At 48.8% G+C, this 27,358-nt stretch overlaps 1 protein-coding gene across 4 annotated transcripts in view; it reads right to left on the bottom strand.

Annotated features, from left to right (window-relative positions):
- Positions 1-27,358, bottom strand: part of SAXO6 (stabilizer of axonemal microtubules 6) — a 569,878-nt gene that overhangs the window by 158,870 nt on the left and 383,650 nt on the right. For all 4 annotated transcript variants that reach the window (XM_086919018.1, XM_086919016.1, XM_086919015.1 and 1 more), the window contains 2 exons: positions 10,065-10,213; positions 9,784-9,917 (listed from right to left, as the gene is read on the bottom strand). In XM_086919018.1, coding sequence (XP_086775144.1) covers positions 9,784-9,917; positions 10,065-10,213 — 283 coding nt within the window. The remainder of the gene's footprint in view (positions 1-9,783; positions 9,918-10,064; positions 10,214-27,358) is intronic.

Genomic DNA, 27,358 nt, shown 5'->3' with positions numbered 1-27,358 from the left:
CGGTACCCGGTGGAACGAGGCACACGACAAGGGTGTTCCTTGTCCCCGCTTCTTTTTGCGCTAGCGGTGGAGCCACTGGCGATGCACCTCCGCTCGGGAGCCCACTATACGGGCTTATGGACGTCTGCGGGCCCGCATTATGTCTCGCTATATGCGGACGACCTGTTGCTTTTCCTAGAGGACCCGGTCGACGCTTTACGGGGAGCGGAATTGGCGCTCACGGAGTTCGGAGAGGTCTCGGGCCTCCGAGTGAATTGGTCAAAGACCTGTCTTTTTCCGGTACGCAGGGGTACCCCCACCCCTGCGCTAAGCGGGGAGATTAGATGGGAGCCCGACTGCTTTAAGTACCTCGGGGTATTCGTTTATCACGACCAGCCCGACCTCCTAGATGGGAACATTGCCCGATGCATTCGAGCACTCCGAGGTTGCATGGACTTTTGGGCCACGCTGCCGCTCTCAGTGGCGGGACGTATCGCCCTGCTCAAAATGGTGGCGCTTCCTCGGTTACTATACTACTTCCGGACTTTGCCGATCTGGGTCCCACCGGCCACGTTTCGTCGATTACGCTCTATGGTGGTCGGATTCCTCTGGGGAACGGGCCGGCGGCGGGTGGCCCTCAATACCTTGATGAGGCCGAAAGACGAGGGGGGGCTCGCTGTGCCGGACTTTGAAAAGTATTATCTGGCGGCGCAGCTCCAGACCTTCACCCAGGAGATCGCCAGGGAATTCCGGGGCCCAGAAGACGGAAGAGGGACGGGTATGGCCAGGCATGTTCTCTCCTTTATAGCGCTGCGACAACGTTTAGTCCTGCGGGACTTGTCGATGGAGGAGCGGACTGTCCGCCTGTGTTGGAATCGGGCCCACGCCCCAGGCCAACTGAGAACGCCATATGCGCCTGAAATACCGTTGGGGATGCTGACGGCCCTCCCCCACGGAGGGGATTGGTCACGTTTGGCGGCCTGGGAGGATTCCGGTTTACAGCTCGTTGGTGATCTGTACGAGGACGGAGCGCTCTTGTCCTTTCAGGATCTCATTGACCGCTTCGGGATCTCCCGGGGTGACTTCCTGCTGCACTCGGCCATTGTACGAGCGATCCAGGCACACTGGAAAAACGGGCAGGAAGAACCCCACTTATCTCAGGTGTGCCAGTACGTAATGATGTCGGCGGGCACGGTGAAGGCGGTCACTTGCCTCTACGGCAGGTTGATTACCGAGGGATTGGCGCCTCTCACCACTTTGAGGACCCGTTGGGAGGAGGACATTGGTAGGGAGATCCCGGAGACGGCCTGGTCCCAGTTGGTGAGACGAGCCTGGAAGGGCACACGTAACGCCCGTTTCCAACTGGTCCACTACTATGTTCTCCATAGAGCGTACCTGACCCCGGTGAAAATCAGGCGTTATTTTGCCACGGCTTCGGCGGAATGCCCTAGATGCCCGGCTCAGGAGGCGGACCTACTACACATGTTATGGGCCTGTCCAGGGCTGACGTCCTACTGGCAGGAGGTAGCGACGACCCTGGAGGAGGTGACAGGGAGACTCTTATCATTGGATGCGGCGGTGGGGCTCCTGCACTGGTTCCCCCATACCCCCAGGAATAAAATGTCTAGTAAATTTATCGACCTGGGGCTCCTCCTTGCTAAACGAGAGGTGACCAGGAACTGGAAGGCACGGGCTGGTCCGGCAGGCAGTAGATGGCACAATGAGCTTTTGAAGTGGGCGGCGGGAGAGAGCGCGCTGAGATATCAACTGGCTTGGAGGCAGGGTAACGAGAAGGCGCAGGAGGCCGCGTTGGAGTGGGAAATGTTGGTGCAGGCCCTCAGGGATTATTGTGCCCCCAGCGACTCTGAAAGTGAAGAAGCGACTCACCCCGAGTCCCGGTGAACATTAGCACTGACAGTCCTATTGCCTTCCCCGTGGGTCCAATAGCAGATCCTATGTTGATAGCTCCCTGGCGCTGGTGGTGGGGGGGGGGGGGGGGTTCTCTGAGTTAGTAGACATTTATGGGAGGGGGGGTTTATTTTGGGGGTTTTAGGCTTGTTTGGAAAAGCAGATGACGGACGGTGCATTATCCGGACCAGCTCCAGCATCCTGCTGACCCCCATTGCATTTCGCCGCCCGACCCCAGGGTTGTGGGCCGGTTGGCTGTGTACGGACTTTACGAAGGGGGGCCAGAGGGCTTTATTATGTTACTATTGCTTATGATACAATGCTGGTCGTTACTGTACTGATTTACTGATTCCTGCAATAAAAATATATTTAAAAAAAAAAATATAGAATATTGTACATATCTCTCAATTTGGCCAGGGGTTCTGGCCCCTGTCCCCGTACGGCCGCGGACGGGCGCAGACGGGCTTGCCTTAGGCGCGCCTTTGGCGCGCCCGCTGCGCGAACGTGGGGGCATGGTTCTTAAATCCCTCCCAGCTGAGGCAGTCAACTAGAACGCTAACCGTCCCGTCCCCCCAGCCGACCGGAAGTGCCTGTCTCTACCCCTCCACGCCGTCCGCACAACATATATATATATCCTTCTAGATCAGTTTTGAGAGGCAACAGGATCTACTGAGCATCAATGTGTTTTCTATTAAGGTCTGGGGGCCTGTCCTACTATGGCTTGGCAAACTGGGCTAGGAACAACCCTTTCAGCACCTGAATCTAAGGGTACCGGGGCTGAGGTGTCACACGCTTCTCATGGAGGCAGTACAGGGTGCCCGTGCCCAAGCCCAGCATTCAACAATCAACCAAAATATGCAATAACCTCAATTAACAGCCCAGTGCTTATATTTTTGAAAAAGAAAAAACTTTTAATCACAAAGCAGTACTAAATACTACACAATCCAACTCATTATATAAGGCAGTGTCCCAGCATGCGATTCTCCTTTGTGGTGCTACACCTAGTTATTCATTCTCTGGTTGGTCTTACCCCTTTAAATATTCACATAAGGTATGACTCATGCTCATGTGCAGTCCTTAGTTTCCCCACTGCCAAATGCATACTCAGTTCAACTGTTAGCAAGTCTTACTCCCAGCGACATGCTTCGCCTCTCTCTTCCTGGACCGACTCTCCTTCTGCAGGGCCAGGCAGATCCTATACCTCTCTCAGCAGGCAGGCTTCAAGGGATGGCAGGCAGACTCTTTCCTCTTCCAGCACAAAATACAGTCTTCAGATGATGCCCCTTTGCTTCTGGGAGTCAGGCTTTAAGCAGACATCTGCCCTGGTTTTATAGCAGTCCATGGAACTGGAACAACATGGGGAGGGTTTTGGGTTCCACTTACATACACCTTTTCCAGACTTTGGAATGTAGATCCACTGTCTCAAACTTTAGTGTGAGGTGGCTCTCATGCTATCAGCCAGCCACTGCCTTTGTATAGTGTGATGCTTCTCAAAACAAGGAGCACTAGGTTTGTCTCCAAACTGGATCTCCCACACACAGGCATGGTGAGGTGTGAAGTTTCTGTGACTGGCTTTTAGCAGCCCAACTGAAATAGTAATGAGGGACACACAAAGGGACAGGCCTGACCTACAAACATCCTTATCTCAGAACTGCATTTCCACCCATCACCACTACCACCTACCATATGGGAGTATTTAAGGCAACTAATCAGCAGCACCTTGCTTAGAAACGGCCTTAAGGGACTTGTAAACGTGATCCTTCATCAATCCTTCTCACTTCAGTGTCTGGATCGCCTCACGCCAGCCACAGCAGTGCAGGCAATACATTTTCAGTGCCTCAGAGATCACTCCTCACTCCTTATCTTGCGCAATGCTAGCCTAGGGGCATCAAAAATGGAACCTACCAGATTCAGCATTCATGCGTGCACACACACACACACATCCCCTCCCCCCATTACTACTTAGTGCTACATGCACAACACACACATACTCACAGGATGCTGGCACAAGGTTCTGGGCATACACATAACACCTGAACTTTACACAAGTGGGGCCAGTAGGCCTCACTCCAAGTGACACAGATAAAACGGTCTGGTCACAATATTGATCAAAAACAGGGAGAGTAGTCCCCTTCCCATAAAGAGGGCACGCCTGGTCCACCCCTCCAGGTCACAGGGTAGTCCATAACTTTACATAAGCAGGGGGAGCTCTAGCCCGCCACACCAGTAAAAAAATAAAAGTCACAGTACCACATATGCATGCAGTCAGGCACTCAGGGTGGGACGACAAGCCTGTATACTATACAGGGGACATTCCAGTACCAGCACAATGTTTCTCCCTTTCCTATCGATTCCTCCCTGTTTCCCCTGAGTCTAAATTATTGAATTATAAATTGAGGTGCAAGAAGGCTATGACTTGGACTGTTAATGCAAAATGAGGTTTAACCTATGCTGAACATTGCATGTTATCATTAATGATTGCAACAGAGACCCTTGGGAGATACATCTCCCTGAGTGTGGAGCGAAGTTCTGTGACCGGGCCTCCTACTCTGACAAAATCTTAGCCGGCAGTCGGATCCGGATCGTTCTATAAACTGTGCAGGAATAAAAGGTGAATTTCAGGGACAGATTATGAACATCCAGGGCCCCACATAAACACTGTAACAGTAGGCAAAGCAATGAACTCAGAAGGGACTCCACTGAGTGGGAGGATTGGCTTTGTGTACAAAGGAAGGAAGCAGACTATATAGGGTCAATCTGAGAGGAAAATAGGCAATCGGATTTGGGGCAGGTTGTGAATTCACCATTCACTCAGGAAAGAGAACAGACTGGATGGCTGTGGTGAATGTTGCTAAGTGGTCCAGAGGAATCAGTGCACCAATCATGTTGCTATCATTTAGTAGGGACTGTAGGAAACAAAAGTGCATTTGGTGCCCTGAGCTGATGTAGGGAAGTTTGGTTGTCATCCTGTCTGACAACTAAACACATAAATCATTGATATCAGGTAAATTTGTGTCTGCTCTCCTATACATGCATATTCATCTAGCTTTCACTACTGTTGGAATAGAAAATCAATCAAATGGAAGCTCATCAAGTTCCTCCTGCATGGGCATCACATAGTCAAAACTCAGTATCTTAACTTTTGTTGCCAACAGACAAATATATGTCCATCCAAACCTACCCACTCCATGCACCCTCTTCGCCACCCCCAGTTTTATATTATTTCCTCAATATTCTTCAGTCCTAACAACAATGTTTTATGGTCTCATTAGCTGTGCAAGATATCATACAACACACATATATATAAAACAGTTTTTACCCTTCGACTTGCAACACCTGCACAACATCCCTCTGTGGATATCTACTATAGTGCTCATATTATATCCTAACCACAAGAGTTTTATCCTCATAAATGGGGGTAAGTTCCAGCCCCAGTCTGAGGAAGGCTCAATACCATCAATCAATAAATCAATCATATCATTTGTAAAGCGCACTACATACCCGTGAGGGTCTTAAGGCGCTAGTGGGCTGAAACACTGCTACTGTTCGAACAGCCAGGTTTTGAGGAGTCCATTGAAGGTTAGGAGGTCTTTGGTCTGCCGTAGGCCGATGGGGAGGGTGTTCCACATCTTGGCGGCGAGGTAGGAGAATGATCTGCCACCGGCGGTCACTCTTCGTATGCTGAGGGTTGGTGGCGAGGACATGGTCTGTGGAGCTGAGCTGGCGGGCAGGGGTGTAGAGGTTGAGTCGGCTGTTGAGGTACGCTGGTCTGGTGTTGTGGAGTGCCTTGTGTGCGTGGGTGAGGAGCTTGAAGGTTATCCTCTTGTTGATGGGGAGCCAGTGAAGGTTTTTCAGGTGGGGGTGATGTGGCTACGGCGGGGGATGTCGAGGATCAGGTGTGCGGAGGCGTTCTGGATGCGTTTAAGTTTTTTCAGGAGTTTGGCCAGGGCTCCTACGTAGAGTGCGTTGCCATAGTCCAGTCTACTGACGACGAGGGCCTTGGTGACCATCCTTCTAGTTTCAGTGGGGATCCACTTGAAGATCCTGCGAAGGGTGTTGAAGCAGGAGGAGGAGACGGCGTTGACCTGCTTTGTCATGGAGAGTGTGGAGTTGAGGATGACCCCTACGTTTCTTGCTTGATTGGTGGGTGTGGGGGGTGCTCCTAGTGCTGTTAGCCACCAAGAGTCGTCCCAGGCTGAGGGGGTGGAACCGAGGATGAGGACCTCCGTCTTGTCCAAGTTCAGCTTCAGTCGGCTGTTCCTCATCCAGTCGGCGACGGCCTTCATTCCTTCGTGCAGGTTGGTTTTGGCGGTGTGGGGGTCCTTGGTGAGCGAGAGGATCAGCTGGGTGTCGTTGGGATAGGAGATGCTGTTAAGGTCGTGCTTTTGGGCGACGTGGTGCCATGTAGACATTGAACAACGTTGGTCTGAGGGAGGAGCCTTGGGGTACGCCGCAGATGATTTTGGTGGCTTCGGAGTGGAAGGGGGGGGGGAGGGGACGCTCTGGGATCTCTAGGAGAGGAAGGAAGTGGTCCAGTCCACCGACTTCTCTTGGATTCTGGCGTCGTGGAGGCGTGCTCTTAGTGTGCGGTGGCAGACTGTGTCGAAAGCGGCTGATAGGTCATGGAGGATGAGGGCTGCAGTTTCTCCGTTGTCGAGCAGGATTCTGATGTCGTCGGTGGCAGGGGGTAAGGGCTGTTTCGGTGCTGTGGTTGCTGCGGAACCCGGACTGGGATGCGTCCAGGATGTTGTTCTCTTCGAGGAAGCTGGTCAGTTGTTTGTTGACGGCCTTTTCTATGACCTTTGCTGGGAACGGGAGTAGGGAGATGGGTCGGAAGTTCTTGAGATCCTTGGGCCCCCGCCTTGGGGTTCTTTAGTAAGGCGTTGAGCTCTGCGTGCTTCCAGCTCTCTGGGAAGGTCGCTGTCTTGAAGGAGATGTTGATGGTTTTCTGGAGGTGGGGTGCGATGGTGCTGCTGGTTTTGTTGAAGATGTGGTTTGGGTAGGGGTCTTACGGGGATCCGGAGTGGACAGAGTTCATGATCTTGATGGTGTCGTCGTCGTTGATGTTGGTCCAGGCGAGCAGGCGGTAGGTGCCGGTGGTAGTGCTGGTATCGGGGGTGTCGGTGGTTTCCGGGGTGGTGATGGCGTTGAAGCTGTCGTGGATGTCTGCCATCTTCCGATGGAAGAAGGGGGCTAGAGCGTTGCACAGGTCTTGTGACGGTGGGATGTCGTTGGTGTTGGAGAGTTCCTTCACGATGCTGAAGAGCTCTTTGCTGTTGTGTGCTTTGTTGTCTATGTGGTCTCTGAAGGCGGTCCTTTTGGTGGATCTAATGAGTTGGTGGTGACAGCGGGTGGCGTTCCTGTTGGCTGTGTAGCTTCCTGTGTTCTTTCGTGGGTCCAGCTTTTTTCTAGTTTTTGGAAGGTTCGCTTGGAGGCCTGGAGGTCTTCGGTGAACCATCTGGCTCTCTTGCAGGTGTGGGCGTTGGGGGCTTCTTGAGCGGGCCGAAGGTGTGGGCGCATTTGTTGATCCATTGTCTGAGGCTGCGGCGTCGGACGGGTCTGCGGGTGGGTTCTGGGCGAGGGCGGCGGTTAGCTGGTCCTCAGTGATCTTGCCCCAGCTACGACGAGGCATCTGCTGGGTGCGGTAGTGTGTGGTGGGTTTCTGGAAGGTGAAATGGATGCATCAGGGGTCGGTCCAGGGGAGTTCGGTGGTGCGGTCGAAAAAGACGTGGGTGATTGCTGAGAAGATGGGGTCAAGCATGAGGCCGACGGAGTGAGTGGGTGTTGTGACGAGTTGCCGAGGTTCTCGATCAGAGTGGAGGAGTTGACGTTGTTGTTGTTCTCGAGGTCGAATTTCAGGTCCCGGAGGAGGATGTAGTCCATGGAGGCGAGGGCGTGTGTGCTGATGAAGTCAGTAATGGAGTCGCTGAACTGCGGTTGGGGTGCGGGGGGTCTGTAGATGAGGGTACCTCTGAGGGTGGTGTTGGGGTCGGTGTGGATCTGGAAGTGCAGGTGTTCGGCGGTGCTGAGGGTGTTGTCGGCATGCGTCGAGATTTTGAGAGTCTTTCTATGGATGATAGCAATACCTCCTCCTATTCCGTTGGTGCAATCCTTTCGGGTGATCTTGCAGCCTTCCGGATGGCTATGGCGATGTCATGTGCCGAGGAGGGTGTCAGCCAGGTCTCTGTCAGGAAGGCGACCTCTGGGGCTTTGGTGTCGAGTAGGTCCCAGAGTTCTACGGCGTGTTTGCAGGCGGAGCAGGTGTTGAGCAGAATACATCTGAGGAAGTTGGGTTCTTTGTAGGGCGGGTTGGCGGTGAAGCTGCAGTTCCAGCAGGAGAAGGGTCCTTGGGTGCGTTTCAGGGAGGCCTGGCAGCAGGTGCGGGATCATCAGGCGTTCAGTGCGTGGAGAGTGCTGGAGTCGTAGCGGAAGCGGGCGTCGTGGTGTGTGCGGGGGCCAGGGGTCCTGGCGCTGGGTGCGGTCCAGGTGTGGACTCCATATGAGGGGATGTGGGAGGGAGGAGCAGCTGGGATGGGGAGCGGGGTGGCGAATGGGTTTGCAGGGGGCGGGCTGCAGGGGACTCAGCGGCGGGAAATCGGCGGGGTCGCAGAAGGCAGAGGGACAAGGGACAAAAAGAAAGGGGGTACAAGGGGGGAAACGGACACAAGGCCAACGGAGGGGGCAAAGAGATACAGGCAAGGCAATATAATACGAGGAAATACGGAAGTACAGCACAGCAATCAAATCAAAATGCAGGCGAGATACCAATCAACGGGCGGCAGTAGCAGCGGTGCACAAGTCACACAGGGGGCTGCGTGGAGGTGAGGGGAGCAACCTGCCTGGTGACAGGGTCGAAGGTCACTCCCATGCAGTATTATGGTTTCTTCCCAACCCTCTCTTACTTTCAGTTCTCAGGCAGGTACACTGTTCCTTGTCTATCTCCATCAAAGATGAAATAAAAAGGAAATCGAATGCAATATGGTACCACCATAACCTTCTTCACAACAACAAATAGTTACTTTATTTAAACTCCTAGTTCTACATAGTGGTCATATTCAATGAAGTCATTCATACACATTAGAATAATTCCCTGTTGCAAGGAACTAGGAACTCTGAATTTACATATGTATTTGCCCAATGATACAGAATGTAGCCTGTCCAATTCAGTTGCACACCCTTCAAACCCGGTCAAAGGGCAGATATTTCCTGAAATTGTCACATCATTTAATGAGCTAGTGAAAGTGATTAATTTATATATAACAGTTTAATAATGTATATCAGAACCAGAGAGTGTGTACAACCAACAAATAAGATAATCCTTTACCAGAGAAGGGATCGACATTATGTCAAAACCCAATTATTATCAATTACATATATTATTTATGTTTCAGTTCCAGGAATGTCACTGTTCCAAATGTATCTCCGAGAGCTTGAGACATAGTGATATTCTGGATGTATATCATTTGGTATAGCAAGTGTTGATTCTCTACATCCATAAGGTATTAAGAATATCAATCTTATCTTTAGACACCCAATAGATGCCAGCACCAGAAGAGTGATGCGTCAGAGTAATGAACCAGTGACTGTTTTTCTCTTATCCCATTTCCCTTTCCTCTGCCCTACTGCTAACCAACATATTCCCATTGTGTATGGCTGGCTGCGGATACAGAGAACTTTGGAAAGTTCATCTCACTTGTTGGTTATGCTAAGGAATTCTGACAGTACCCAAATTTGTATGCAGACTTGAAAACAAAAGGAAAGGTGCTAAAGAAAATGACATATAGTAGATTCTAATTAACAAAAGATTTACTGATGCGTCTATCTTTGAACAAATTGAAACATACATTGGTAGACTGGCAATGCAACACCCAACACAATGTCAAACAAGTCCTTTACCTTGCTATGCTTTCTTTTGGAAGGTTCCCTTGAGCTACGTTTATGTGGAGAATAGCGTCTTTCTGGAGAAGTTTTCGAACGGCGATCAGGCAACGGCGATTTCAACTTGGGTGGAGACACTAAAACAGCACCTCCTAAAATTGTTAAAAACGAATTCAGTAAAGGAATCCAATATAGCATACATATGCTTAAGCTCAAACACTTAAACAAAGATCTCCTGATACTCGGAGAGAAAAAATTACAATTGTGTCCAAATGTATAAAAAGTTTTAGTTTTTTTACCAACAACTGGTGTTGTGAGATCATGGTGAGTCCTTTGGGCTCCACCAAGTGATTTCAACTTTGGTGTTGGAAGGCGTCCGTTTTCTCCCTCAGACACAGATGAACCTTCTGACATGACTTCTTTATCGTCCGACTGCAGCACTTCTTCTCTGCAAAATATAAACAAAACGCTCATAACAAAAATATTTTTCTTGATTAGACGATTTTTATTTGGTAGTTAAGAGACATTTTATCTGTATGAAAATATGTCTATATGGAATAACCCTGCATTCCAAATACATAAAAACCACTAGGAATGGAAACGTTTGCCCTCAGCCAGAATTGCACTAATTAAAGATATTCAGTAAAGCCTTTGGATTCTAGTGGCAAGGGAAGAAATGCGTTACTTACCTGTAACTGCAGTTATCCAGTATTAGTGTCTTTCATAGATTCACATGCCTGAATCATTCCCCGTCGTCGAGACGGGAGCCTCCGGTATATAGAAAAGTAATGTCCTAAGACATACATAAAGAGATTAGGTCTAAGGGGCTCTCCTTAGTAACCTATCTAGGTCCTTATGCAGGAAGGACCAAACAGAGTAGGCTCCAGGGTCCCACCTTGGTAGCCTATCTGAGTCCTTTTGTAAAAAAGGACCAAAGTAAAAGAAACAACCAATCAGCAACTACCTCCCTCTAGAACCTTCCTGTGAGGAGCCTCAGTCTCTCAGATTTTCGTACGCACCAAGTTGGTAGGTGTAAACCTGTTAGAGAGAGGTGAGTCCTGCCAGGGGAGGCGGGAGGGTGCATGTGAATCTATGAAAGACACTAATACTGGATAACTGCAGTTACAGGTAAGTAACGCATTTCTTATCCAGTATTTGGGTGTCTTTCATAGATTCACATGCCTGAATCAGAGTAGCAAGCAATACAATATGCACATCCTGTGTTGATACAGAACATATACACCTGCAAATAAGGAACATTTGTGACTGTATAAGAAACAGCATACAATGTCATGCAGAATCTAGTAATAAAGAAATGTGCATACCAGTCAAGGATGGCGGGAAGTAGGAGGGCTCACCTCACTGGAATAGATGGCGAAGCACTGCTCTGCCCACTGCTGCGTCTTTCGTCAGCTCAGCATCCAAGCAGTAGTGTCTGGTAAAGGTATGCGGGGACTTCCAGGTCGCCGCTCGACAGATGTCCAGGAGGGGCACTCCAGCAAACAGTGCCGCAGACGTGGACATGGCCCTGGTGGAGTGGGCTTTGGCCCGTGAGTCCAGAGGTCGTCCTGCCTGTTCGTGGCAGAGAGTTATAGCTGAAGAGATCCATCTTGATATACTTTGCTTTGATAGAGGCATGCCCTTCCTAGGTCTGCTGAATGCGACGAAGAGTTGGGATGACTTCCTGAATTGTCTTGTTCTATCAAGATAGAACTTTAGGCATCTCTGAAGGTCTAAAGAGTGCAGTGATCTCTCAGCCGGAGTAGATGGGTTCGGAAAGAATGATTTAAGAACCACAGGCTCATTTAAATGGAAGTCCGAAGGGACTTTGGGTATGAATCGTGGGTTAGTACGCAGGATGACTCTGTCTTCTTTGAATTGTAAGAATGGGTCCTGGATGGATAGGGCTTGCAATTCGCCCACTCTTCTGGCCGATGTCAGAGCCAGTAGGAGGGCTGTCTTCCACGACAGTAATTTGATATCCGATTTGTGGATAGGCTCAAAGGGATGCCTCATCAACTGGTGAAGAACTACGTTGAGTTGCCACGTTGGAGGGACAGGTTTTGGTCTAGGGAAGGACCTAAAAAGGCCCTTTAGGAATTGTTTGATGAGCCTGTCCGCCCACAGGGAGGGGCCCCTAGAAGTCCGAGTGAACCTAGAAATTGCTGCCAAGTGGACCTTGATGGACGCATGGGCAAGGCCTGAGTGCGCCAGATGTAGGAGATATGGCAGGAGTTGTTGTGGAGTGACCTGGAAGGGATGTAGACCTTCCTTCTCACACCAGACGCAGAAGCGTTTCCACTTGAGAGTATAAGTCTTTTTTGTGCTGTCAGCTCTAGCGTTGGACAGGACGTCTTTGCACTCTTGTGGTATGTTTAGATGACTGAACTCGCGGTAGTCAGGAGCCAGGCTGACAATTTCAGAGGGCCCAGGTTCGGGTGGAGAACCTGCCCGTGAGACATCGTGAGAAGGTCCGGGTGGCTGTGTAGGCGAAGAGGCGGATGGACCGATAGACGATGGAGCTCCGTGTACCAGTGCTGTCTCGGCCAGGATGGGGCGATGAGGATCAGGGTGCAGGGCTCCGATTTCATTTTCCTGATCACCCTGGGTATCAGTGGGAATGGCGGAAAGGCGTAAGCAAACACGTTCTGCCAAGCTATGGAAAATGCATTCCCTAGTGTTCCTGGTTGGGGAAGCCTGCTTGCGAAGCTTGGGCATCTGGCGTTCTCCCTGGTGGTGAAGAGGTCTATTTGAGGTGTCCCCCACTTTCTGAAGATGTAGTTCAATGCACTCTCGTCCAACTCCCATTCGTGGGACAGGGACTGTTCTCTGCTGAGGGCGTCCGCCAGGACGTTGTCTTTGCCCGGAACGTATTCGACTTTGAGGGTGATGCCATGTTGTAGAAGCCAGTTCCAAACTCTCTGAGATTCTCGAGAGAGAGAGAGCAAGCGCGTCCCTCCCTGTTTGTTCAGGTAGTGCATAGTCGTGGTGTTGTCCGTCCTGACTAGCACTGGGGAGTTTCTGATGCGCGGGAGGAACGACTGTAGCGCCAGGAAGACTGCCCGTAGCTCCAGAATGTTGATGGGGAGCTTGGATTCCTGTGGCGTCCATTTTCCGTTGGTCTGTAGTTCTTGCAGGACTGCACCCCAGCCCTCCAAGGATGCGTCCGTGGTGATAATATGCGGTTGCGCCGGAGGCAGGAACGGCAGTCCTTGCGACAGGTGTTTGTCTGATCTCCACCATTGTAGACTGTTGATCATAGGTTGGGTGACTCGTAGGCGATCCTCGAAGGACCCCGCCGCCTGTGTCCACTGTTTTGACAGTTCTTCCTGCAGGGGGCGCATTTTTAGGCGGCAGTGCGGGATGAGTAGGATACATGACGACATCATGCCGAGGAGCGACTTGAAGAGGCGGACGGTCAGAGTCTTTTTGGATGCCACTGACCTGGCCAAGGAGAGGAGTTTCGACTTTCTCTCCTGTGATGGAAAGGCCTTCGTGCATTCTGTGTCCAGGGTCGCTCCTAGAAAAGTGATGACTCGGGTTGGTGTTAGGGATGACTTTTCCTTGTTGAGGGTCAAGCCGAGGCGGCGGAAAAGATGCAGACAGGCGCTGGAAGATGCGGCTGCTCTCGACGGAGCCTTTACCAGCCAGTCGTCCAAGTAAGGGAAGACCTGGTGACCCTGCTGGCGGAGATAGGCTGCTACAGGGGAAAGGCATTTCGTAAAGATCCTTGGAGCAGATTTGAGGCCGAAGGGGAGGACGCGGAATTGGTAGTGTACCCCTGCGACTGCAAACCTTAGGAACTTCCTGTGTCCCTTGAGGATAGGGATGTGGTAATAGGCGTCCTGTAGGTCGAGTGATGTCATGTAGTCGCCTTTTTCCAGGAGTCCCAGGATCTCTTGTAGCGTGACCATCCGGAACGACTGCTTCTTTAAAAACACATTGAGAGCTCTCAAGTCGAGAATCGGTCGCCATTTCTTCCCCTTCTTGTGGATGAGGAAGAAGTGGGAATAGAAGCCCTCCCCCTTCTGGGCGTGTGGAACTTTTTCTATTGCTCCCTTCTGGAGCATGGAAGCTAGTTCTTGTAGAAGCAGCCGTAGGTGTCTGTGAGGACGCTTGACAGGTGGTGTCCGTGGAGGGTTTGAGAGGAATTCCAGAGAGTGGCCGAATTGAAGGAGTTGTAGAACCCACCTGTCCGTCGTTATTTGCCGCCAATTTTGAAGGTAAAAGGAAAGTTTTCCTCCAAGTCGCAAAGGTAGCGATGGTGGAGGGGCTGGCCAATTGGTAGAGTCATTGGCGATTGCCTGCTGGTCTCTTCTGCCCTTTTCCTCTGTAGGACGATTTGTTGAAGGAGGACTGACGTCCCGACTGGTTTTGGCGCTGTTGGAATTGCGTCTTACCCTGTGAGTATGAATAAGAGGACTTGTTTTGATAAGAGCCTCTATAGGAGGATTGCCCCCTCCCCCTGTTGGTACGAAAGGACTGAGTGCGAGATTGCAGAGTGCCTAGGGCTCTGGCTGTGTCGGTGTCCTTCTTAATTGTAGTGAGGGCTTCGTCAATCTTCTCGCCGAACAGATGATCACCATCATAAGGCATATCTAAAATTTTGGTCTGGACCTCCTGTCTGAAAGAGGTGGCCTTAAGCCAGCCTTGGCGTCTTAGGACAGCGGCGCCTGCCAGCTGCCTGAATCCAGTCATGGCCACGTCAATGGCGCAGTCGATTAGTTCTGAAGCCGATGTTTGTCCCTCGAGGAGGAGCGAGTGTGCCTCCGCTTTAAGGTCTTCCGGCAGGTCGGCAATGTAGGGCGCGATATCCGCCCAGAGTTGGCGGTTGTAACGCCCGAGAAGGGCGATGGAATTGGCAATCTTCACCGTTGTCGCAGAGGTAGTGGAAAAACGTTTCCCAACTGCATCCAACTTCCTGCCTTCTTTATCTGGTGGTGTTGATAAAGGTGATGCAGGGTTACGCGAGTTCTTCTGCGCCGCCTGGGTGACCACAGAGTCCGCCTTGGGGTGACCCGTAAGGCATGCCGGAGCTGATGACGTAGCTCTGTATTTTTTATCCAGCCTGGGTACGATTACCTGCAGGGAGGCTGGAGACTGCATGAGCTGCTTGCCCTGTTTAAGCAGATAATCAATGATCGGGATCGATCTAGTAGTTTTCTTAGTTGGTTCTTTAAAGTCGTAGAGGAAACATTCAGTTTCCTGAGATTCCATGGACATATGGAACCTTTTGGCTGCCCTTTCCATGAGGTTATGGAAACCTCCAATATCTGCAGGTGGAGACTCAGAGGATTGCGGCTCTGGAGAGGCTGGGGAGTGGGTGACATAGTCTTGGTCCGCATCCACGTCCGTATCATCATCTCGGACCTCCCCTTCCTCGTGTTCCCTTTCCTCTTCCTCGGACGAGACGGGGTCTTGAGCAGGGTCCTGTGTCCTAGGAAGAACCAGTGGAGGGGGTTTAAGCCTTGGCACCTGCGCAGGAACGGTCACAGCTGGCTGCGGGGTTGGCGGAACAGCAGGGGTGGCTTTCTGCGGAAACCGCTCTTTGTAGTCCTGAACGAGAAAGCGCAAGTCTGAAACCAAAGAGGCTGGCAAACACATCATTGGGGTCACCTGGGTGTGAACTTGGGTAGACACAACTGGAGGAACCGATTCTTCAGCCTCCTGCTCTTCGTCCGTACTCTGGCACTTGACGACCAAGTCTGAGGGGCTAGTGGCCTGGGTAAACATCTCTTCCTCCGGTTCCTGGTCCTGTAAGAGGCAGGATGGCGTCAGCTGTTGGACCTTACTAGGCGAAGTCATCTCCGGAGTAATCGGCATTTTGGTGATTCTGAGGGAGACATGGGATGTCTGAGCGTCCATCGCATGTGACAGGAGCTCTGATTCCCTCCAGGTACCAGCAGCCGTCGATATGGTCTTCGTCGATGGTGTGTCCGTCGACGACGCTCTCATCGACGGTGCCTTAGTTAGCTTTTCCGCTGTCGACTGCTTCGTCGTCGGCGCCGTCGCCGACGGAGCGCCCTTCGTCGACGGAGTGCCCTTCGTCGGCGGCTTCGTCGACGGTGCCGTCGTCGACGTCCTCGTCGACGGTGCCGTCGTCGACGTCCTCGTCGACGATGCCGTCGTCGACGTCCTCGTCGACGGTGTCGTCGTTGATGTCCTCGTCGACGGTCTTGTCGTCGACGGTGCGGAGGATGAAAGCGGTCTTCCTGCTGACGACGAGTGTGTTAGAGTCGTCGATGAGGAGGACGCCGACGATGCCATCGTTGTCGATACCGTCGTTGTCGATGTAGAGACGGTCTTAAGCGATGAGGTGGTCGCCGATTGCGCCGTCGTCACCGTAAGCAGTGGTTGCTTCCTGGGAACAGGAAGGTCCTTGCTAGATACGGCAGGCTTGCCCTCTGAAGACCTTTTGGACTTCTTAGGAGGGGTTGCTGAGTGGCCAGGCGAGGAAGCCCTAGGCCTCTTCAGGGAAAACTGTGAGGCGACAGACATGCTCTCACCTTCGGAAATGAGGTCGCCTTCCGGTTTGTCCTTAAGCCTGTTCAGCCAAATTAGAAGTCTCCCTTCCCGGTCTTTCTGGGTCTTGACGGAGAACTTACGGCAAATCCTGCAGTCAATAGACTTGTGGTGAGGATAGAGGCAATATAGGCATTCCTCATGTTCGTCGTCCACGTGGAGCCTCAGTTTACCACAGGAGGCACAGGGACGGAAGAGTGCTCTCTTCTTGACATCAGCCATAGTAAGAAAGTCGAAAAAACTGTGAAATTTGAAGAAAATCCAAGATTCCTGAGGAGAACTCAGGTGGAGACTCCCTAGCACAACGTGCGGTAGAAAATCTGAGAGACTGAGGCTCCTCACAGGAAGGTTCTAGAGGGAGGTAGTTGCTGATTGGTTGTTTCTTTTACTTTGGTCCTTTTTTACAAAAGGACTCAGATAGGCTACCAAGGTGGGACCCTGGAGCCTACTCTGTTTGGTCCTTCCTGCATAAGGACCTAGATAGGTTACTAAGGAGAGCCCCTTAGACCTAATCTCTTTATGTATGTCTTAGGACATTACTTTTCTATATACCGGAGGCTCCCGTCTCGACGACGGGGAATGATTCAGGCATGTGAATCTATGAAAGACACCCAAATACTGGATAATTTAACCACTATTATTTAGTAGAACGTCATTAGAAAACAGACTGAAAATGTTATCCTAGTTTATGTCCATTGACCAAATAATGCTAACTTCCAGTTTTTATAGTCAGATACTTAGAGGTTGTCTAAAATAATATTTATTAAAATTAAGGATTCCTGGTTACTTAGGAGTCACTATGGTTATTTATTGTGCGCAAGAGTGTAAAATCTAATTGGATTTGAATCTGCTTTTCTATCATCAAAAATAATTTTCAGATCATAACAGATAATGACATTTTAAGTATTCAATCTAGAGCAATGCTGGGGCTTTAGATATTTTAAAAGGACATTATGGTAAACCCTTTGGGAAGATATTAGGGTTTCTGTGGTATGGGTGGAATTTTTTGATAGGCTAGATCTAGACTGTGAATATTGAAAATTAGGGCCTGATTTAGAGTTTGGAGGACAGTTGAATGTTAATCAGGGCGAAGAAATAAATCACTTTGGAGCTCTGACAGTCATCCCATCCCCCGCATCTAGAGATGTATGTCAGCCCCACCGACATCTCTTAACATTGGGAGTAATCACCATCACAGAGGGTCCTATTAATGTTAAAATAGTTTGACGAATGCCTCTGTCAAACAGGATAGCCGTCTATTAAACGTTTACAGTTTTACTTTTTTCAAAAACAAACTCCTTGAGAGTTTTTTTTTTAAAAAAGAAAAAAATTACCCCCACACCACAAAAGTTTTCTCACATTGTGTGTGGGACAATCAGCCTGATTCATCAAGCATAATTACGCTTGCAAAGGGCCAGATTCTGAGAATCTGGCCCTTTGCAAGTGCAATTTTTGCATTTGGGATTCATCATCCCAAATGCAAAAGTCATTATTTAAGAACTCGCAAATTTGCGAGGAATAGCATTTAAGGAATCTCTATTAGAGATTCCTTAAATGCTATTCTTGAAACATTTAAAAATTGTGAATTCGCAATTTTGGCCCGCTATTTACCGCGAGGTCAAACCTCGTGGTAAATAGCGAAAACTTAGAAAAATGCTTTTAAAAGCATTTTTTTAAGTTGCGTGTTACACACACACATGTCCTTTGGACATGTGTGTGTGTAACATCTGTGTAATTTAACATTTCTGGGGTGTTACAGGGTGTCCTTTGGACACCCCTGCACCCTTCAAATCGCAATCTCAGCTAATCGCAAATAAGGAATCAGTAGGACTCACAAAAAATATTGCGAATCATACATGAATCCCGTTTTGCGAGTCTGGAATAGCGATTCCTTATTTATCGCTATTTCAGACTCGCAAAACTACTCATTGATGAATCTGGCCGAATATGTTTTAACTTTTATGATCACTGTGTGATTAGAAGCTGCGCGTTTAACTCTTAACTCCAGGTCTTCTCTAAGTGCAATAGAAAGGTGCTCCAGAGGTAAAACAAATGGTAGTAGTGAAAAGGGGCACTGTTGACAAGTCCCTCTGAATAAGCGAAACATTGGTGATATAGTAGCAATGACAAACAAGCCTAGGGAGAATAGCCTACAACACCCCCTCAAAGGCCGCCTCTATCTCTAATCTGGTAGCATTAATATTAAGGCACATTAATATAGAATTATGAGCAGAGCACTGATTGAGTGAGGAGGGATATGAATCCGGAATATCCAAAAAATGTCCACAATTTTTCCAAATTGCACTATAGTTATACCCTTAATAGAGCTCCTGTGGACCAAACGTTTGCAGGTTATATTGTCTATTGCAAACTACTGAAGGGCCCTTGTAAAGGCTAGAATTACATTCATCTTGAGATGTATCACTTGCATTTTACTTTAGTTGCGCTTAAGTTTCATTTTGTGGTCTAAAACTTTCATGGCAAGATGCAGTACAACTCTTTTAAACTATGACGATTCTGTTTTTATTGGATCTGGTATGTCCTTAAACACCCTGATTTCTGTCACAGACAGAAATCGCTCAACCTCCACATTTAGCTCTAGCTGGGGTGATAGGTTAGTAGGCTTGAGACACTTGCTTTCTGCCAAAATGTGAGGACCTTGAAAAGCTGAGTCACCTTGTAAAAATGATGCAGTCAAAATATGTCAAATGAAGGTGGCAACACTCAGGGCCTAACTGAAGATAATTGTGGGGAAAATTTGCTCGCTAAAATATTAAATTGAGTTCTATAAATTATGCTAGACGGACGCTAGCAATTCCCACAAGGAAACAATACAACAGAGCAGGTCTACCAAAAGAGAACAATCCATAAGGTTGGCAAAAACAGGAGCAAATATGTAACAGGATACAGACAGCCACTGAGGAAAAAGAAAACAAAATCCGGGAAACAGCAATGCAATTGAAATGTTGGGCCTCTTCTTAAATTCTTTTCACTCAGGTGTATTATCGACACTAGTATAGATGCTTTCATCAAAACAAGCAGACTGTTCTCCACTCTGCAATTACGCAACCTGGAGTTAGGGTGATCTGCTAGCGAAGCACATCTCCCCTCAGGGCAGCCTGATGGTTACTGAATGAAGTTCTGGTCAGCGAGGCTTCTGCTTAATACAGCATCACTTTCCCCTTTTCCCCTTACTCCTAGCCCATGTCCTCATCTCAAGCCACATTATTCATGCACATATTGCAGAGTGTAGACTTCACCTGCGTCAAAGCGAAATGTAGAGGCAGGCACTGATAAGAGTGAGGATTGTCAGCATTAGCACTACAACTAAAGAAGAACTCTGTCAGGTAAGTTGCAGAGGGTGTTGGATAGAGTGGCATAGTCTTAACAGATATTACATCCATCATTTTCATATTGATATTAATATCCTTCAATCCTCAGTCACATGAAGTACTAAAGTCAATGACAACCAACTGGAAGGGCTGTGCGACCCGAGTTAATAACCCAAGTGGGGTCCATGTTGTAGGGAGGAAGTGGGGCGGATGAGCAGAAGATACTTCTCAGTACAGTGATGAGTAAGTTAAGGTATAACTTCATGCTTCATGCCCCACATCATTTCTGTAGGTGCTAGTCCATCTGAGTTTGTTAGGAGAGTACGTTTCAAGGTTTCAGCCAGGATTATCAATTCAGCATATATCTCCAGCTGCTCACTGCAATAGATGAGGGAGCGCAACGGTTTTTTTTACTTCAATAACCTGTAAGTACTCAAATATTTCAGTTTGCAGCTCCAGAGAGAATACCTTGTCTGGCCAGTTCTCTAGATCCAGTCTCCAAAACCTAGTCAGCAGTGTCAACACAGACATCGCTGGTCACAGCAGCAGCACTGGGGAGTAGTCTGAAAGTGTATTTGCCATGTGTTTAACCTTGATTACCCAGCGCCCTACATCTTGTGTTATCAGCCAGTAATCTGTACAAGGCCACATATCATGTACCGCTAAAGTGAAAAGGGCCTTATTTTCTCATTGGTTATCTGTGCTGCCACACATCTAGTAGTTTATGCTATGCCAAAATGGTGCATAATTGGGTCACAGCTGCAATCCTCCCCTCTGTTGTGAACGAGGATCTATCGAGGTCTTCTCACAGAATGCAGTTACAATCTCCTCCCCATACTAGGCACTGTGGTTCTGTGCTCAGTATCATGCCCAATAAGGTCGCATAGATCATTAGGTCATCTGTGTTCAGGCCCATAACATTTGTCAATAGTGATTGTCACCCCACTGTGTCTACCCCAGAGCAGCGCAAAGCAGCCATGCTTATTAATGTATGTACCTAGTGTCTGTAGTGGTGTGCTTTTCTTCCATAACATAAGGGGAATAAGATGAGGATACACAATGCCCCGTCCATCTAGCTGCAAGCCCCACCAGAGTTCTGGTGGTAAGATGTGTTTCCTGAAGCAGGGCCACACTGATTTGATCGCTGTCCAGGTAGCCCAGCACCTGACGTATCTTCCGGGGATTTTTAAGACTCAGTTCATTCCACGTCAAGCAACTCAAAGTGCTACTTGTATATGTGCTCCACATAGTAAGGTATGAATAATTACATCATGCACCAATGTGTGCGGGTATAGTCAGATGTAAGTAAGCACCTCCCCAGTCAGTAGTGCAGTTAGTTATCTTGCCTCAAACAAATAAACCAACTATGTAACCCCAACTTTCCCCACCCACTCTGACAGCCCATTCCAGCCAGGACATTTCTAAAGAAAACCCAAAGCACAGCAACCATTACACCTAGGAACTACCCCAACTTAGGTTTAATACATACACTTAAGGGAGTGTTACCCCTGAAAACCAGCAGTCACCCCTCACTTGGAGTGCAGGGAGGTCAGAGGGGCAGTGATTTGCATACTGTATTCATGGTGTGTCCAGGAATGTATATCTCAGTAACTCAAGAACAGATTCAGGCACATTCATAGACACCCTGACTGCCTGAGAGTACATATGATGTGTCAGTTACGCCATCCGATTACAGAGAACTGAAGTGCTGTAAATAGGTTTCAGTCCAAGTCCCTGAGGACAACCTGCAAGCAATCCTGCTTCCGTGAGTTATTGCTGCATGGGCTTCCACTAGCCAGATTCTTCATGAATTCTGAAGCTTTTCAAGGCGAACTCAAAATGTGTTGCCTATCATCTGCTACATTGTTTAGTCAAGCAGTATGCAACATGGCATACTGGATGTTTGATTTAAGTAATTCTTTCTTCACAGGGAGGATTTCCTTCTAGCTTCCTGGAATGCTAGTATAACATACGGGTAGAGGGAGATTTTATTCCATTTCTGTCGTCAGTCAAAGGGCCATGTCTCAATCCATGAAACTGAGCAGGCATGTAATTATGGCGGGAGCTCCAGGAAGAGGCTGAGCAGACAGGGCTCTATGCACCCCCTCCACCACCAGAAGCTGTGAGAAGGCCTCTGAACCGAAGACCAACAGAAGCATCATTTCAATATAGTTCTCTATTTTGTCTATGTTAGTTGATTTCAGTATCGCCAGTATGAGGAGATTATTGTGTTTAGATCTTTTTTTCAAGTCCTCACTCTTGGCCACAATAACGTGTCAGGCCTTGTCCATGTCTTCCTCCTTTGAAATTCTTTACTCTTCCTCCCTCAATCTGGTGCCCTATCTAGTTTGTGCATAATGCAAAAGTTAGTTACCTTCCGTAACGCCTTACCAGGTAGAGATTCTACTAGCTACAGATGCCTTACTTAGAAAATTACCAAGGCATCAGACTGGATCCAGATGTTTTTGAGAAGTACCCCTGCACATCAGCAGGTGGTGTTGTTCAGCTCTGCACCATCTGTGCACCAAATAACGAGTGCTGAGCCTTTATAGGCGCCACCCCATCACTGACGTCAGTTACTTTTGAGACTTTCCATGCCAGGAGCACAGAGGCACAATGAAGTCGGACAGCTGGTGTGAAATTCTAAGGCCAATAGAAGGTTGACCCTTACAATGTAATCAGCTCTCAGAGCAGAGCGAATAGGAGGCACAGTAAGGAATCCGCAGCTAGACAGAGTCTCTACCAGATAAGGCATTATCAAAGCTAAGTAACTTGCCAAGCTGTGCCTAGGGAGAGGTGGGTCAGTTAAGCCGATTTAAATCAGAAGAACGTCCTGAAGGTCCAGACAGGTAAAATACCTGCTGCAATAAACCTGACTGTCAAGTCAGTAGTGATTGGTAAACATGTGCAGAGATGTGCATGTTGCCGTCTGACAGATATCAAAGGACGGGGACTAACGCAGTGGTCACAGCCTTGGTTCCCGTGGAATGACCTTGCAAGCCCTCCGGGGTGAGGGTGGGGGGGGATGCTTCTTGACCAATGCTTAGCAGATCTTTATGCAGAGTACTATCCATCCTGAGATGGTCTGTTTCTGCACAGCAGTCCCTTTTTTGGTCCCTACATACCCCATGAAGGGTTGATCGTCCACCCGGAATCTCTTGTGCGATCAAGTTAGAACAGCATTGCTCTTTTTGGGTTAAGATGGTGGTGTAACCCCTCTCGTTGGAAGGCTAAGGCAGAGCAAATAAGGTAGGTAGGGTGATATTCTGGCCTACATTGAAAGGAGTCACAACCTTCAGAAGGAAGGATGTACTTTTCAGGTATGAGGGCTGTTTTCGTTCTACATGATAAAGAACTGGAATTTTGAGCACATCACAGAACCTGTCCTTTGTGAATGTTAAGATATTGGATGTGAAGAAAATCTACTTTGATATGTACTAGGAAATAAATCACTGTTACTAATGAACAAATTTGGTTTTCTTATATAATTCCTGTGACCGAAAATTTCTCTCATCAGTATGGTGTTTCTATTGTTCTAGAGACTTATATATAAAACTGTACATATGAATGGTTACTTTTCAGGAATACCAGCTTGTTCGGATAGAAGGTGGTGTAGGGAGGGATGTACTGAGAGTGCCTGCAATTCTGTGACCCTCCTGGCTGATGTATTAGCCACTAGAACAGCAGTATTGATGGTCAGTAACCGAAAAGGACAATTATGCAAAGGCTCAAAGGGCGCTCACATTAAAAAAGTAAGAAGAAGGCTTAAGACTCCCTGGGGCAGGATTATTGGCCTTGGAGGAAACATATGTTGCAAACCCTTTAGGTACCTAGCCATAACAGGTGACTTGGACAATGAAGGTTAGAACAGCAATCACAAAAACGCTGAAATGGCCAATAAGTAGCCTTAGCTCCTGAACCAGTCTTTCCTGATCTTCTTGAGAATTCTGGGCAGTAGTGGTAATGGCAGGAAGGCATACAGTAGACCAGAGCTCCACTCAAGATAAAAAGTGTCTCCGATCGATAGCCGCCTTCGAAACTCCAGTATGCAAAATTGTGAATATTGTGCATTCTTGAAAGAGATCTTGCACCACCTCCAGATGGAGACACCATTTTTGATCTGCTAGGCAACGTTGAATATGTTCGTCCACCCTAAGGTTCAGAAAGCTCACCAAGAGTTAAACCACCAGGGACTTGCCCTAGCATTTCGTCCATGTCCAGAGACGCAGAGCCTCTTGCCAAAAGGTCCACAACCCCAGCCAACCCCGTTTGTTGCAGTAACACATAGTGGTGGTGGTATGTCCGTCAACACCTGCACAAGCCTTTTCTTGATTGAAGGAAGAAAGGCTTTCAATGTCAAGTGGATCACCTTAAATTCCAACAGATTGAAGTGAAGCCCGGATTCCGCTAGAGATCAGAGTCCTCTGATCTCCACCTTTTCAGATGGCCTCCCAATTCCAGAAGAAATGCACCTGTTACTACAGTTAGCTCTGGTTGGTGAAGGGAGAGGTGTCTGCTACTGACCCAGATGCAGTTCGTCAGCCACTACATCGGATCGTTTGCCGTTCCCTCCGAGATCTTGACCATGTCGTAGAGATTCTCCTGATGCTGAGAAAACTGGAATTTCAGATCCCCCTTCAGAGCACGCATATGTCAACATGATGCAGGAAGTCATGAGGCCCAACAACCTCAGGGTCATTCTCCAGGATAGAGGCTGAAGCATCAGTATCATAGCCTGAATATCCTGTACACGCTGCTCAAAGGATATGGCCAATACTGCACTGTGTCTACAACCGCTCCAATGAAAGGGAGTATCTTAAAAGGGAGTCAGGTATGGCTTCGGTACATTGATAGTGAACCCGAGCGAGTGCAGGAGATTTGCCAAAGTCTGGAAGCGGGAGATGACTGCCTGTGGCAAGGCAGTCTTCAAATCTCTGACCTCCGCAGATGAACTGCAACCACCGCCATCACAGTAGTAAACACCCAAGGGGCACTGGTAAGGCCGAAAGGGAGCACAGCAAACTGACAATGCCCACCGTGAACCACAGGTAACGTTAGTGAGTAGGCAGGACTGGATATAGGAACATTCGTCCTGCAACTCCAACATACCATCCTTTCCCCGGATCCAGGGCAGAGAGGACTTGGGTGAGCGTGAGCACTGTGAATTTCTCCTTTTTCTTGAAGAGCTTGAGAAAGTGCAATTCTAGAATAGGACAAAGACCTTTGTTTTTTTTGGGCACCAGAAAATAGCAGAAAAAGCAACCATGACCTACTTCGGATTTTGGCACCCTCTCAATGGCTCCTGTAGACAAGAGAGACAGCACTTCCTAATCGAGCAAGGAAAGGTTGTCCTCCTTTAGCCGATCGTGAGTGGCATGGGTAGAAGAGTGGTCACAAAGGGGATGGAGTAACCCCTATGGACAATCTGTAAACCAAACAGTCTGATATTATTTATCTCCAATGACGGAGGGGATCCTGACCCCCTCCCCCACCCACTGGAAGCCTGTGATGGTTAGAGGGCAAACTAAATTGGTTAGGATGCTGCAGCTTCCAGGTTCTGGACTGGCCTCTGGCTACCTGCCCCACATGGTCTATGGCACACACATTATCGGCCACCAAAAGGCTGGTAGGGTATGGACGTGGTGGGATATCCCTTTTGTGACCACAAAAGGGTCGAAAGGTGGAACAAGATTGACGAGGAACCAGGGACAAGCTCAAGGACTTGGCCGTAGCTCTTTTACCCTTAAAGTGCTGCAGCGCTGAATCTGCCTTTGTGCCAAAACGATAAGAGCCATCAAAGGGCATGTCCACAAGCAAGGCTTGGGCATTCTGTGGAAAGGCTGTGGTGCTCAGCCAGGCGCAGCACCGAAAGGCCCCCAGCGATTAAATTGCTCTACCCAGCGAGTTGGTTGTGTCCAACCCACAAAGTATACTGAACTTTGCTTTCTCTCCCAGTAGGAAGGTAGAAGCCTTCTAGCATGGTTACCCACACTTGTTGCTGGTGCTGCTCTGTGTTATGTCTAGTCTGACTGAGAGCCTACTAATCAGCCTACTAATCAAGAACCCAGTCTCTTTGCTTTCTCCCTAAATTTGACAGAGGTAAGTACTGTGGTATCTTCCCAATTGGCTACTGGTGTATCCTTATAAGTCCTTAGAATATGGTACTGAGGTACCAAAGGCATAGGTACACCAGGGATCTCCCTTGGGCTGCAGCATATATTGTGCCACCCATGGGAGACTACTTAAACTGTGACTACAGGCCTGCCATTGCAGCCTTTGTGTGTTGGAGTTGCACCACTCACCACAGATATAAGTTTCCCTAAATCTTAGGTCACTACATTTAAAACCGAACAGTCACCCCTAAGGCAGGCTCTTCAGGCCTGAGGGCAGGGTGCTTGGTTATAAGTGTGAGGGTGCTCCTGCATGAGCAGGACATCCCGTACAAACCCCGGAGTCGATTCTCCAGGCTTTGTAAGTGCGGTCAGCCATATAATACATATAGTGGGCACCATGTCAATTACGGGATGTCTAACTATATATTGCTGCACTGGAATCGGTCACATTTGGCATCAAATATGTTGGAATCCTACCCCAACATCGATTCCAGTGTTGGATGTAGGATCCCATGTACTGGGGGCTCCCATAGGGAGCCCTCCTGTATATCCGGGGAAAACCTTTCAGGGTCTAATAGCCAGCTGGTGCTGCTGCCGCCCACAGACACGATTCTGCCCTCCTGCTGCTGAGCCAAACTCGAGCAGGAGAAGGTAGAGCAAATATGACTTGGGCCCTCTCTTGGCGAATCTTCCTCAGAACTCGAGGAATCAAGGATATGGGGGGGGGGGAACGTGTGAAAAAGCTGTGAGCCCCAATCAAACTAAAAAGTGCCCCTCAATGCTCACTGTGTCGAATACTGGAGACTGCAGAATGACGAGCAGTACACATTCTCGTGAGTGGCAAAAAGGTCTAACTAAGAAAACCCCCACAGCCTGAATATGTGAAGTACTACCTCTGGATGGAGATGCCCCTCCTGATCGGCTGAATACGGCTGCATGCATGTTCAGTACCCTGGTCAGATGATTTGCAATTACACAAATCTGATGGTCTGAACTCAGGACCAGAGTCACAGAGGTTCTCTACAGAGAAAATACAACCCTACTTCTTCCTGCTTGTTGATATACCACATTGCGGTAGTGTTGTCTGTTAAGACCTGAACCAACCAACCGTGAAGGGAAGGGAGGAAGGCCTTGAAAGAAAAATGCATTGCACGCATTTCCAAAAGATTTATGTGAAACAATCTTCCTTCTGTAGACCAAAGACCCTTGACCTCCAGATTCCCCAGATAAGAGCCCCACCCTAGAGTGGAAGCATCAGTTATCACTGTGACCATGGGAGAAGGAGGGTGAAACAGCTTCCCTTGAGACAGGTTGACTGACACAATCCACCATTGCAGATCCACAGCAATGTCTCAGGAGATTTTGACCAACTCCTTGAGATCTCAGTTGTGTTGAAACCACTGCCTGCGGAGGCACCACTGGCGGACCCTCATATGCCAGCGTGCATTGTTGACCAGCAAAATGCAGGAAGGAAACAGACCAAGCAGGTGCAAAACCTTCAGGACTGGAACAAAAGCTCCATTTTTCAAACAGTGGAACCATAGCCTAGTTATCCTGAATCTTCTGTGGAGGCGGGAAGGTACAACTCACTATAGTGTCCAGTACTGCCCCTATGAACAGGTTTTA

Source organism: Lissotriton vulgaris, chromosome 1_1 (genome assembly GCF_964263255.1).
Source record: "Lissotriton vulgaris chromosome 1_1, aLisVul1.2, whole genome shotgun sequence".
NCBI lineage: Eukaryota > Metazoa > Chordata > Amphibia > Caudata > Salamandridae > Lissotriton > Lissotriton vulgaris.
This window is presented reverse-complemented; position numbering and strand designations above follow the sequence as displayed.